The sequence below is a fragment of the Peromyscus maniculatus genome, chromosome 3 (genome assembly GCF_049852395.1).
Source record: "Peromyscus maniculatus bairdii isolate BWxNUB_F1_BW_parent chromosome 3, HU_Pman_BW_mat_3.1, whole genome shotgun sequence".
Lineage (NCBI taxonomy): Eukaryota > Metazoa > Chordata > Mammalia > Rodentia > Cricetidae > Peromyscus > Peromyscus maniculatus.
Genome location: NC_134854.1, coordinates 151,976,651 through 151,991,281, shown reverse-complemented (window position 1 = coordinate 151,991,281; position 14,631 = coordinate 151,976,651). Strand labels below are relative to the sequence as shown.

Here is a 14,631-nt window from a genome sequence, read left to right as displayed (position 1 = left end):
AAGAAAGAGGGTGAAGTTGACAACAGGAGAGAACTTCCAGAGCTAACCTGACCCTAAGCAGCTTTGTGACTTTTAAAGAAATCACTTCACCTAGATAGCTTTCAATTTCTTTTTGAGTAAAATGAAAGAATCGAATCGATTAGATTCTCTCAGGAGGCCTGCTGCTCGGACTTCCAGTGAGTGATTCTTTGCACTCTGCCCTTGGAGACAGGAAGAGTGTCCTCAATTTCCCCAAAGGTACAGGTGAGTAATCAGCCTGTGATGCATGCTGGGTAAGAAGCTGTGTCCAGCTCTGATTATGCTTTAGCGTCAGAGGACCCTGGGTGATACTGTGAGAGCTCGTCATCCCCACCTTGTAACTGAAAGACTTGTAAACAGATACACACGTGGTCTGAAAAAAAAATGCAGATATTTTAATAACTGTTCAGGGACCGCCCAGCCAGAAAACACATGCGATTTCCCCTCAGCCAGACTAACTTGGCATTCTGAGGACAAGCTCGCAGGGGAGGGGCCGGGCCTCTCCATGCAGGAACTGGAGTCAGAGGCTTCCCCTGCAGCCTGCAAGGAGAGACCATTAGGAATGCCTCCCAGTGCCTGGTTTCCTGAGGTATCTGACGTTCGACACGCGGCCTGGAGCAATCAGAGCACATCTCACCCGCAGCTCTGCAGGAATCAGGATGCAGGCCAAATACAGCAGCACCAGGGACATGCTCGATGACGATGACACCACCGTAAGCCTGTATTCTGGAGCTTCCACAGTCACCAGACGGGCAGAGCCCAGGCACTCAGGTACTTACTCCTGTCTCCTAGAGTCCAAGCAGACCAGAGCCCTGGAGAAATGAATTCTTGGGATGAGGCACTTTTCCTAGGCATATGCGAGGCAGAGGGAAGGGAGGAAATCTTCCCGTGCTTACAGTGAGGGGTAACTGCACTTTCCACAACTTGTCTGCACACATGTAAGGTCTAAAAATAGAAATACACGCAGGGGCCTGATTCCCTAACATTCTGTCGCTGGTTTAGTAGTTGGCAAGGAAGAGATATGGATTTTCTGATTAGGTATAGCAGGGAAAGATGAGATTGTGTATACCTGAAAGCAACATCTGTTTCCTTTTCCTTTCGTAGGAAGGCCAATTAGGCCGGCTTGTTGTTGTCCGTGCCGATTGTCACCTGTGATGTGATTTGGAAATTTAGGTTAATTAAAAACAACCCTATGGGGGGGGGGGTTGTCAGTTTTGAACTCTTGACTTTAAGGGAGAGATGTGCAAGCAGGCTAATTAACTCGGGTATTTGTTAGAATTTCTGCATCTTGAATCTGAAAGACCTTGGAGGAGTCATGTTAGCATCATATGTTGGTTTTATCCTCTGTGATCAAGGGCAGCGGAAGTAAATCCTTCCCAATGCGTCCTCTCAGGTCTCAAATTCAGTGATTTAGTAACCTAAATAGGGAGCTCAGATTCATTTGCATCAAATTCCTAGTCCCCTCAAGCCCTTTCTGTTGGTGCCGGGGTTGAATGTAGGGTCTTCCTCATGATAGGCAACAGAATAACACTGAGCTACGCTATAGAATTCCTTTGAATCAAAGTGAGACAACATCTCACTAAGTCACCCACTGGCCTCAACTTGCAACACTCCTATCTCTGTCTCCCCAGTAGGTGGGTTATAAACATGCATTACCATATTCTGCCCCCCTTGCTCTACTGATTTCAAAATATTGACATGATTGAATCATATTTAGAAGACATTTGATTTAGCTTATATTGTCCTATTTTCTTACCATAGAGTATCATTTTCCCATTCCACTCATTTTTATAGTTCACACAAGTAGATGGGGGCCTTACCTGGTTGGTCCACGGCAGACACATGACGTGGTTCTAGAGCAAAAAACCCACTCCATAATACAGATAGATATCAAGCCGTATGTTCAGGTTCTGATACCAAGCAGGGTATTTACAACTGCGTGATTTTAGGGTCTTGGGGCTTTGGTTTCGTTGCTTACAAGGCATTAATAATGGGAGGTAGGCATTAATGTATATGCCGTGCCTGGGATTACTTTAAGTACTTTATGCATATCTGTTCATATTAACTTCAGCTAACATTGAATAGAAGTAATAAAACTTGTTTACAAGGCATCCAAGAGTATAAAGAATGACCAAGACAGAGACTCTAAAAATGTTTCTCTCAACATTCCTCCCTTGCACATTCCTAGAGTGTTCTGTTTAGCACTTTTGTGTCAGTCTCCATCAGCGGCACTTACGCCCTGCTGTGTCTTCTATACGTTTACTTTCCCCTGTGAACAGACCCAGGGTTTATTCACTTCCGTGAATCAGGACACATTTTTGTACCGCTCTCTCTTTTATCAAATAACTGTCAGGATCCCCCCCCCTTTCCTCCATAAAGTCTCCATTAATAAACGGTTATCAGCCTGAGGCCTACTGGTATGGCTTCGTGCTTCCCACTAAACTACCCAGAGAGCTCTTTAAAGGATATCGGGGATTTCCAGCTTCCTCGACCTGCAGCTAAGTGGTTACCGGAGGGAGGCAGATGCTGCAGGATGTGGGCGATGCTTCAGATGGGGTTCGAAAGGCCTTCTTCCAGCCAGTCTCATGAACAATCCGCTCACAGGGCTGTGGTTTCGAGAGGGCCATGTGCGACTTTGTGTTTCCACCTTTGCATAAGCAGGAACAGTGTGTACAAAGAAGTACCTCGAGATGAAAGGGTGGAGACAGAGGTGGGGCAAGATGAAGCACTTGGGACAACATTTGACAGCCTCTTTGTAAGAAGCAGAATGGAACAGTGGGAGAGGTTACAGGGAGGTGACTCCGAGTCAAACATCTGGAAAAGGTTTCCTCAGCCTGTGTGATGTGCTGATTTCATCCTGTGATATGCAAATGTGTAGAGGAATGTCACAAAAAAATTCCTAAGAGAACACATCTGATATACCTCTGCTGCAAAAAGAGTATTTATTTTTTCTGGCAATTTCAGATTCAATAAATATGAGTGGGCATTTTTTTAAACTTTTCCATTTGAACTAACAGGAATAAACACTGCAGGTAGTTTTTCCTTTTTGAGATTTTACTGTTATTCATATAACAATCATGATTGTCTAAAACTAGCAAGCAGTTAAGATGATTGAAAATCAAAAATAAAAGAAGTAACTGTACACACAATTTCCACAAATTCAGACCAGGTGAGCAAAGGACTGGCCACACAGTGCCAAATACAACAGGCCCTCAGCTATGAGCTATGAGGGAAGCTGGTTCTCAACTCAGCTTTATGTATAATAACATACTGTGTTGGAGCATGTGCATGAGACACATGAAAGCCTGGTCATTTGTGTCTAGAGGGCTAAAGGGATCCAGAAAGATCTCGAGAGAGTAGTGATTGCATTGAGTGGGTTTTAGGATTTCCTATATTATAAAGAACCAGGAATGGGAATGTCCAGACTTGAGCATGTTCCACAAAAAAAATACTTATGAAAGGAAAATGAGGAGGACTTCAAGGAACTCTGTGTTTTCAGAGAAATGTGTGCAGTAAGTATGGCTGAGGTGCAGAGCTGAGGGATGCTACGGCTGTGAGGAGCAGGTCTGGAGAGCTAAGGAGGGTCTTTCAGGCCATCTGAAGTGTTTTATTTTTGTTCTGTAGTTAAAATGCAATCAGTGGGAAAGAAAAAGATACAATGGGACAAATGATGTGTTCTTAGAAGTACCTCTAGGCTATGCTGAGGATGGGCTGAAGGATAACGCACAGACCTGGATGAGCTAATACGTTGTTTTGTCAGTACTCCAGGAAGAGTTAAGAATCCTCAACTGAGGAAGGGCGTAAGAAGGAGGAGAAGAAAGCAGTTGGGTAGATATTGAGGGGAGGAGATTCAAGGACTGCATTGGGTTACTTGTGAGGACACAGGAAAGAGATGTCAGTCCAAGGTTGATAAGTACTGTCAGATGTGGTGTGGGAGGTGCTATTGTGACCTGCAGTAGAAACCACAGGAAGAATCATAGGGTGACAAATTCAGCCTGAGTCCAAGGGTCTGTAAGGTGAAATGCATTTGAATTATCTAAAGACACATAGATTTGAAGAATGTGGGTTCAGGGTAAGAATTTTGGGCTAAATATATATGTAGTAATCAGTGGCATGATAAATGAATAAATCACTTAAGTGATATGAATAGAAATTAAAAATTGATATGAGTGAATCAGATCACCAAGGGAGGAAATATAAAGCCAGAAATCTAGAAAACAAAACAGACTAGCAAAGAGAGAATCCAGGGAGTATCAGCCACAAAGCCTGAAGAACAAGAGGGCCCAATGGGAGGCTACTAGGAAGGAGCAGCAGAGAATGTGGAAGCAGGGCTCTGGCAGAAAGAAGCATCTGGAACATTGGGAGAGTAAACTCAAAATAATGGGGAAGCCAATGATAAGCAATTGTGGAATGTTAAAAATAACAGACATTGCAGATCGTTTAAGAGGAGACTAAACACAGTCTATTGTTTCAACAATAAAGAGAAAAATGGAAGTTTGCTTATCATCACAATCATCTTTTTTAAGATTAAAACTCCCTGCATAGATGAGACTGGTCCTCAACTCTAAACTCTTCCTATCTCATTCTCCCCAGAGCTGGAATCACTGCTGTGTGCCACCACACTGGTTAGGCCATTGGTAATTTTATAGCAATGTATCAAAAAAGGGCTGATGATGAAGTGAAACTGTCTATGAATTTTCCCATTTCATTTATTTCTCTTCTTTGAAGAAAATACAATGTGTTATTGCAAGGTGCCACAAGATTGAGTGAGAACATTTTTAATTAATTTTTAAGATGGGAAAAACTCTAACCACGCTGTAAATTGAAAAGAAGCCCAGAATGGCCAATTCACCTGAACAACATCAGGAGTAAAGGAATGAGGTCACAGAAAAACTAATATTCCCATTGAAGTGGGAATGCTATCCTACCAAAAGGATAAGAAAAAACACTTTAATTAACGATGCTTTGAAAAACACATTTAAAAATCAATTCAAGTTCTGTTTTGCCATTCCCTTATTATTGCAATATTGTTCCAATTTTTCCAGCTTTTTAGTTTCATTTTTATACATCTGCATTGCAACAACAAGGAACAAGTCACATCCCCATGATCTCACACATCTTTTAGTCATACCCACTAAATATTAAACACCATGGTAGGCACTGGGGAGGTCCTATTTTTTTGAGGCAATTGAAACCATGGAATAATCAAAATCAACAGTTAAAAGTACTTAGTGTTGTTGAAGACATGTTGGAGACCACAGAAGGCACTCAGAACTGAGCAAATGACTGTTTGCTTTGTGCATCCCGAGAGAAGATGTCAGTTTTCCCAGATCTACAAGGTTCAGCCTGGATTTGCCAGAAGAGCAAGTTGGAGCATTGGATGACTTTTCCACTCTGTGGATGACAGTGTAGAAGTGATAATGTAAAGGAACAACTAGCCTTGAACAAAATGTTGAACAAAACTAAGACAAATAAGAATTTGGTGGAAAAAATATGGCACTAATTTTGGATTAGAATTTAGATCAGCCTAAGTTGGCTTTGAGAATTATGACAGAACTTGTTACAGGGGACTATTCTGCTGAAGATGGGAAGTCCTTAAAGGAAGAAATGGATGCAGAGAATTTATGAAAGGAACAGAGGCTTAAAAATAGTAATCTGGAACCCTTGGTAATAAATTTTGCTTAAAAAATGATTTGGGGGAAACATTTTTTTTCTGTAAAGAAAAACAAGGTATGATTACATTTGTATTTTATAGTTAGTCTTTTTGGAAGAGTGGAGAACTATAATTTATAATCCCAACTGAGATAATTTGTAATGTAGGAATGAGAAGTTACAAACCCTCAGACACTGGGGTCTGTTTATAATTCCAAATAGGATTTCCATAAAAGGTTGAATGTTAATGTAAGAAGTTGAGGGGAGGGTTATGATTGACAGCGTTCAGTGGTTTGCTCTTCAGGCTTTGTTGTTGCTCTCGGCGCACACCTAAGAAGAAAGAGACTTCTGGACAACCATTTTCTTATCTAAATAAGGATTAAATGCAATTACACACTTGAATAATTTGGGGAGGCTTCCAATGAAGCACAGCAGTATATACAATTCACTCACTGTTATTAATAGTGGCTACATGTTTCTCTGTAGGATATCGAATATTCCCCAGAACAAGACATTCCCCACCTGCAAAATAGAATGATAATCTCTATTCTAGAGAGTGTTCATGAAAACAGATAAGGCAGTTCATTTAAGACATTTATTTTGGTAATTTAAGAATTTTGGCAGCCATCATTAATAGTTTTTGTTTGTTTTCTTCTTTATTGAGACAAGGTTTTGCTTGGTGTCCCAGGCTGGCCTTGAGCTCACCATGTAGTAGTCTCTGTTGGTCACAAACTCACAGCAATCCTCTTGCTGCAGTTTCCCAAGTACTGAGAATAAAGGTATGTACCATCATGCTTGGCTTGATAATTTTATATTTAAACTATATTTCATTAATTAGTTAACTTCATTGGGTTATAAAATGGACTCGCTCATAGTTTACTTAAGAACATAAGTGCACTTTTCTACAGATTAGAAACTCGTGATATTCTGAAATTGCTGATATGTTCTTAGATATAAATTCTTCAGCCTGCTTCCTACCCAGGACCCCTCAGTCATTCCATATGGAAAGAATACCCAGGTGGGCCCTGTGCTCTCCTTTGTAAACAATAGGAAGGATAGCATCATTTACATGCAGAGAATATGAAAGTTGATCTATAAAGTCTAGTTGCCTCTCTGGTGCTACTTCATACAAAAAAGAGACTTCAACCTCACATATTCCCATGAAGAGGTCACTGTGTAGAGTGGGTGACAAGTAAAGAAGAAGAAGAAGGAGGAGGAGGAGGAGGAGGAGGAGGAGGAGGAGGAGGAGGAGGAGGAGGAGGAGGAGGAAGAAGAAGAAGAAGAAGAAGAAGAAGAAGAAGAAGAAGAAGAAGAAGAAGAAGAAGAAGAAGAAGTTGTTTCAGAAAAGACAACATTTAATCTTAAAATTATAGCCAGAAGCCAGATCTGGGCTAGGGATGCTCCGTCCTTGAAATCTGTCAAGAGTACAATGGTGTGAAAGGCTCAGAAAGCAGTCTTTGAAATATCGTACACATCAGCAGACATGTTGACATGTTTCTCTGGGATTCCTATTTCACCAGCAATGCACAAAGTACAGGGATAAGCCTAATGAGCTCATCCTATCTCTACCTCAAGTATCCAGCATAGCCTTGGAGAAACTGCTGAAGTTAAATTCTCTGTTTCTTTTCCAGCTTCTAAGATCCCTTGCCCTTCAGGGCTACACCTATAGCCTTTATTTAATGGTGTCTGTTTCATTTCCAGTGTGCTCTTGGTTTGTGGGAGTGCAGAGGTTTCCTCTGATGCCCAATGAAGAACAACTAATTAAGTATGACAATATCTTCATCTGCCAAGTTTCATGGAACAACAAAGGGGCTTATATTCAAAACTCAACAATGGCACTCTAGTGTTTTATAGCATAGCAGTATTAAGAGACACAGGAAGGTGATGTTCTCTTCTATATATATCTCAGCATTCCTGGGGATGTTTATATCATTCCTTGGCCTGTCCACACCTCTTTTTAAACATACCTCAGGAGTCAGCTTAGAGATTCTCCTGCAAAACCCAAAACTACAAGATAGCCAAACCCAAATTAAACAACTCCAGGCAGCTTATTTTTTGTGAAGGAAAAAAAAAAATCTCTTTTAAGAAGGAAGTTGTCCCTAGAGAGATGGTTCAGCATCATTGGGAAATTTGGATTAGAATTCAGAAACTTTAGACTCACAGCAAGAAGAAATACGGTCAGAGGGGAAAACAGCATGCAGGAAAAGGGGAAACTGTCAAGGTCATTGCCATTCCACCATGGGAGCTCAGCTGCAGATGCAGAGGCAGCGAGAACACAGGGAACTAAGGGAGAGTTCAGTCTGAGGGCTACGAGTACATCACAGAAGGGTTCTGTGAGTAGAACACTAGAGCAGCCGTGGGACACGGGAAAAGAAGAGCCGGATAGGATCTGGCTAAGAAAGGGTGTATTCTGGGACTTTTGTCTCAATTGCAATACAGCTACTGGAAGTCATTAAATCAGGTGGAATCATAACAAAATTGCTATAATCTATGAAAAGTGCTTTACATTTCTTCTAAATAGAATGTGAACTATCTACTGAAATGATTGTTAAAAAACATGAGTCACATTTTAAAATACAAAATCAATACACCATATGTTTCCTCTCTGAATTTTGACTTATTTTCCTTACTACATGTAAATTCAAGTGGGTAGGCACCATATTTCCTGTGTCCATACTATCTTTACTCCTTCACTTTGGCAATAGTGGCTAGCTCACATCATTGTGCCTAGAATACATAATATAAAGGATCTCTCTGGAAGGAAGTGGATTTTTTCTCTATTTTGATTTTATTGAAAATAGATTTTGACAGGGTGTTGTGACACACACCTTTAATCCTAGCACTCAGGAGGCAGAGGCAGGCAGATCTCTGTGAGTTCTAGGCCAGCTTTGTCTTCAAAGCAAGTTCCAGGACAGCTGGATCTGTTACACAGAAAAACCCTGACTCAAAAAAAGCAAAAAACAAAGAATAAAAAACAAAAAAGAATGAAAAAATGGATTTTTTCATATAATTTATTGATTATAGTTTCCCCTCCCCCAACTCCTCCAAGATTCTCCCTTTCTCCCCTTTCATATGAATCCACACCCTCTGTCTCTCATCAGAAAATAAACAGGCATCTAAATAATATTGATAAAATAAAATAGGAAAAACAAAAAAAATAAACAAATTGGAATAGGACAGAATGAACATAAGAAAAGGATCCAAAGAAAAAGCACAAAAAACATATATAGACAAGTAAACATATAAGTTAACACACACAGGAATCCTATAAAAGCACAAAACTGAAAGCGGTGATGTATATGCAAAGGACCTGTAAGCTGAAGGAGGAGGAGAGGGGGAAGCAGAAGGAAAAGGAGGAGAAAGAAGGAGAAGGGGAAAGGAAAGTAGGAGAAGAGGAAGGGGAAGAAGAGGAAGAGGAAGAAGGAGAAGGAGGAGGAGGAGGAGGAGGAGGAGGAGGAGGAGGAGGAGGAGGAGGAGGAGGAGAAGGAGAAGGAGAAGGAGAAGGAGAAGGAGAAGGAGAAGGAGAAGGAGAAGGAGAAGGAGAAGGAGAAGGAGAAGGAGAAGGAGAAGGAGAAGGAGAAGGAGAAGGAGAAGGAGAAGGAGAAGGAGAAGGAGAAGGAGAAGGAGAAGGAGAAGGAGAAGGAGAAGAAGAAGAAGAAGAAGAAGAAGAAGAAGAAGAAGAAGAAGAAGAAGAAGAAGAAGAAGAAGAAGAAGAAGAAGAAGAAGAAGAAGAAGAAGAAGAAGAAATAAATCCCTGACTAAACATTAACAGAGAAAGAACCCCTGAATTTGCCATTGAGTTTGTTTTGAGGTTACACTGTAGAAAACTAATTTTTCATTTGCAAATGATTATCAATTGGAAATAACTTCTGGGTTAAGTGCTGAGAGAACCAGCTCCCAGCAGGTCAGAGAAACTAGAGAGGAGATATGGAGCCAGTGAACTACTAGACAGACAGACATTTGTACTTTATCTGAGGGGCAAAGCTTATTTCTTCATTTTATTTTTCTCTTTCTGTTGTTGCTTTTTTTTTTCACCTCTTATCCTTTTTATACCACTCAAGATGAGGATTCCTACGCAAGAAATGATTACCTCACAACCACGAGTTACATATTTTCCAAAAACAAATTAAAATTTTTACATAGGAAGAAATCACATTATGATCACAAGTTACATGTTTTTCTAAGAAGCTCACAAGTATTTAAACATTTTTCTTCATATTAATTTTTCTACTATAACATCTTCACTCTAAAGCAATGATTCTTTAATAACTGATTAACAAAGTTTTAAGCAAGCCAAGTTTATTTCAGCCCATCCCTTTGCACTGGCAGCTGTCTGTGATTTCAGTGTAGCAGATTTCTATCCTATTTCTACTCTACAAAAACTTTAAACAAGTGCTCACCTAACCATCTGTTTTTCATACACACAATAGGGTCATTTAATTTCCTTTCACAACTCTGTTTTTTGAAGGTGCACACCTAAACCTGTAATTAATTCTGTAAACTACATGACCAAGGAATTCAGGCCTAACCGTGGGTGTAGGGACATAATTGCTTTTTTGATCATCAGTCTGTTTATCCACAGGCAGAATTCATGGATCTATAATGCGTGAAATGTCCTTGTTCTTATTTTCCATCCTCTGCAAATCTCACCTCTGAAAAGGGGGGAAGGTGACTTCTAGCCTACTTTTGCCTTATTTGTATCTCTTAGTGGAACAATTGCCAGAATAACCTAAACCGTTTCCCTAATTATCTCCACTCTCTTAGCCACCTGTATCTTTTTGACTGACTCAGAAAGTTCAATTAAATCATCGATTCAACTAAGCATCATTGCTCTCGTAAAAGTCATCTTCATTATGATCTTGCATGTACATTGCCCAATGAGGAGTGGGTTTCTCCCATGAAACCATCACACTATACTAGATACAGCGGATCCTTCCACACAGTAATGAAAGGGACCACCGTGCCAAGTACAGAAGGAACATGGCAGCAGCAGGCAGGCGGAAGCACAGCTGGAGCCAGGGGCATTCTGGAGACAGTCTTCCCAGGGCTTTGCTTCTCCAGAATGTACCCATCACAGCTCTGCTTTCCGGTGGGTCGTACTCCATAAGTTCCATTGCTGACTGCAGCTCCTCTGACATGGACACTGACAGTCAAGGGTGGGGACATGTCTCCACTTCTCATCTCAGTGCTGGAATCCCATGTGGTACAGAGCCACACAGGCCCTGTGCATGCTGCCTCAGTCCGTGAGTTCATCTGTGCATTAGTCCAGCTGTGTTTAGAATTTCTTATTTTCTTGGTGTCCTTCATCACCCCCTGGCTCTTCCACACTTTCTGCTCTTTCCTCTGCACGGTTCCCTGAACCCTGAGAGGAGGGATTTGATGGAGGCATTGCACTTAGAACTGAGTGTTCCAAGATATCTCATTTTCTGCACATTGGCTGTGGGTCTCTGTATTTGTTCCCATCTGTTGCAGGAGGAAGCTTTTCTAATGATGGCTGAGCAAGACACAGATCTATGAGTACAGCAAAATGTCATTAGAAGTCATTTTATTGCTGTGTTCCTTTATCAGAACAGTAGTATTTAGTTTTCCCTTATATTTCTTGTCTATCTAGTTTTAGGTTCTTAGCCATCTGAGCATTGTTGGGGGAAGGGTTCCATCTCATGAAGTGGGCCTTAAATACAGTCAGATATAGGTTGGATACTACTGCATCTTTGTGCCGCTATTATACTAGTGAATCTTGCAGAAGTGCTCATTGCAGATCCAATGGTTTATAGCTGGGCTATTGGTGGTTACCTTTCTCCTTTTGTAGAGTGTAAAGAACATTCCAGTACCATGAACACTAGTCAGTAGGGGTGACAGCTTTAGGTAAGTCTTTTCATCCCAAAGTATCTATGTTCAACAGAGTTGTGTAGGCATTGTCTTCAGCAACAGGGCCTTACCACGAGTTTGTGAAGAGCAACCAATGGCCTGGGTTGTTTGTGGGTATCCATGAGGCCAATAACTCTACCAGATGGAACAGATTCCTGGTACTGGAAGCTTCATTTGGTAACTAGAGATGTCCATTTGGAGCACCATCTCCCCCATTATTTGGTGATTTTATTTAGATTGCTTTCATATGTGTATATATATTTGGAAGGTTATATTCTATTGAGTTTCTATATGACCCCTCAATTGACCCTTAATTTTAGATGTCACTCCCTGTATTCTCTCCTCTGCCCCCTTTTCCACTCCACCCCCCATTTGATGCGTCTGTTCCAGTCCCCCCACCTTGTCTATGCCTAACTATTTATCCCATTTCCCCTTCCTAGGGTGATTCATTCCTCCCACATAGTTCCTTAGCCTAAACCAAACTTCTGTGGTTATATGGATTGTAGCTTGCTTATCTAAGACTTAACAGTTAACATCCATATATAAATTAATACATACCATACTTTTCTTTCTATGTACAGGTTATCCAATCAGGATAACTTTTTCCTAGCCCCATCCATTTATTTGTAAATTTCATTTCATTTTTTAAGCTCAGTAATATTCCATTGTTAATTATACTGCATTTTCTTTATCCATTTATCCCATGGCAGACATCTAGGTTGTTTCTAATTTCTGGCTATTATGGATGAAGCAGCAATGAACATGGTTGAGCAAGTATCTCTGTGGTAAGATGAAGCTTTCTTTGGGTATTTGCCCAAGAGTGGTATAGCTGGATCTTGAGGTATATCTATTCTTAACTACCCGAGGAACTACCACACTGATTTTATAGAGACTGTGTGAGGTTACACTCCCACCAGTAATGAGTGAATGTTCCATTTACCCTCACATGCTCACCATCATGAGCTGTTATTTGTTTTATTAATCTTGGTCATTCTGAATGGTGGATGAAGAAATTTCAAAGCAGTTTTGATCTGGGATTCCCTGATGACTAAGGATGTTGAACATTTCTTTAAATGTTTCTCAGCCATTTGTGAATCCTCTTTGGAGATTATTGTGTTTAGCTCTGTATCTCACTTTTTAATTGAATTGTTTTCTTGATGTCTAGGTTTTTGAGTTCTTTGTGTAATTTGGATATTATCCCTCTTTTGGGTATGTAGTTGGTAAAAATCTTTTCCTATTCTGTAGGCTGCCACTTTGAATGATGGTGTCTGTTGCTATGCAGAAGCTATTCAGTTTCATGAGGTCCTGATTATTAAATTGTTGATCTTAGTGCCTGTGCTAATGATGTTTGGGTAAGAAAGTGTTTTCTTGTGCTTATGAGTTGAAGAATATTTCTTACTTTCTCCTCTGTCAAATTTAGTTTATTCGCCCTTATGTTGAGTTCGTTGATCCACTTAGAGTGGAGTGGATTTTTGTGAACAGTGGTAAGTACGGATCTATTTGGATTCTTCTACATACAGCTGTCCAATTTGGTTAGCATCATTTGTTGATGATGATGTCTTTGTGTGTGTGTGTATTTCTGGTTTCTTTATAAAAAAAAAAATCAAGTGCCCACAGGTGTGTCAATTTATGTTTGGGTCTTCAACTTTATTCCATTGATCAATGTGTCTGTTTTTTCACCAGCACCATGTTGTTTTTACGCCTATAACTCTGCAGTACAGTTTGAAATCAGAAATCAGAGGTGTTGATACTGCCAGTATTTTATTTATTTGTTTGTTTGTTTATGTTTTAAGACAGGGTTTCTCTGTGTAGTCCTGGCTGTCCTGGAACTCTCTCTGTAGACCAGGCTGGTCTCAAACTCAGAGATCCACCTGCTCTGCCTCCTGACTTACTGAGTGCTGGGATTAAAGTTGTGCACCATCACCATGCAGCAAGCAGTTCTCTTTATCATTCATGACCATATGTTTCCTTATGAGGCTGAACACTGTCCTTTCAAGTTCTGTGAATAATTGTGTTGGAATTTTGATAGGAAGTACATTGATTCTGTATATTGCTGTTTATAAAACTGATTTTTACTTTAATAATCCTACTAATCCATGGGCATGGGAGATCTTTCCATCTTCTGATGCCTTCCTAAATTTCTTTCTTCAGTGTCTTAAAATTTTTATTATACAAGTCTTTTCCTTTCCTGGTTAGAGTTACACCAATATATCCTATGTTTTTTGAGGCTATTGTGAAAGGTATTGTTTCCCTGATTTCTCTCCCTGTCTGTTTTTCTTTTGTGTATAGGAAGGCTACTGGGTTCATGTATCAATTTTGTATCCTGCTACTTTGCTGAAAGTGTTTGTTAGCTGTGGGAGTTTTGCTGGTGGAAATTATAGGGTCACTTACGTCTACTTTCATTTTTACAGGCCATGGAGATCGGCTCCTAGGGCTGCAGGACAGGGCTTAAAGAAAAAGCTACAATATAGCAAAACTTATGACTTTTTTTTTAAACAGAGAGGTATGGGAAGAAACATACACACTCTGATGGTAATTTTATTTTTGTATTTGTTCTCTTTTCTCATCTAGGCTTCTCTGTCTATTTTCTCATGAAGACTCTCTCTTTGTTCTTACAGATATATATATGTACATATATTTAACAGAAACTTTTATGTTGAATATGGGAGTTATATTTTAAGGTCACATTTCAGTAAATAATATGAAACAGAGTCATCCCGATACATACAAGTAATAAATCTCTCAGCTTCCTAATTGGCAGTGCAATTGCAGTTGCAAATAAGAGTCAATCATTACATTATCTAGCATTTTGTGATTGGCAGAAGTGCTGGGCTTTCTGGAAGTATTTACAGAAAGAGAGCTGTGTCATAAATGCTTTGGTAGGAACTCAGGTTTGCCTTAATTATTTAATATGAGCTCACTAGAGCATTCTGCAATAGCACAGTGACAATAAAAGTGTTTTTAAATCTTGAAATATATTTTCCTATTCTGTGTGTAACTTCTGATTACCTAAGAACACCTGTAGCCCTTATTAGGGGCTAGAGTCAAGTTGTTTTCTGTAGCTTTGACTGGTCAGAATATATTTATATAAAT

The 14,631-nt window shown here is 40.0% G+C and overlaps 1 protein-coding gene across 2 annotated transcripts in view; it reads left to right on the top strand.

Annotated features, from left to right (window-relative positions):
• Window positions 1–448: 448 nt before the first annotated feature.
• The window catches only part of Clec1a (C-type lectin domain family 1 member A), a 36,116-nt gene continuing 21,933 nt past the window's right edge, over window positions 449–14,631 (top strand). The window contains exon 1 of one of the 2 annotated variants that reach the window (XM_042274182.2): window positions 449–789. In XM_042274182.2, the coding sequence (XP_042130116.1) occupies window positions 678–789 (112 nt within the window). In that variant the 5' untranslated portion in view covers window positions 449–677. The remainder of the gene's footprint in view (window positions 790–14,631) is intronic. The other variant, XM_006996394.4, reaches the window with a different exon arrangement.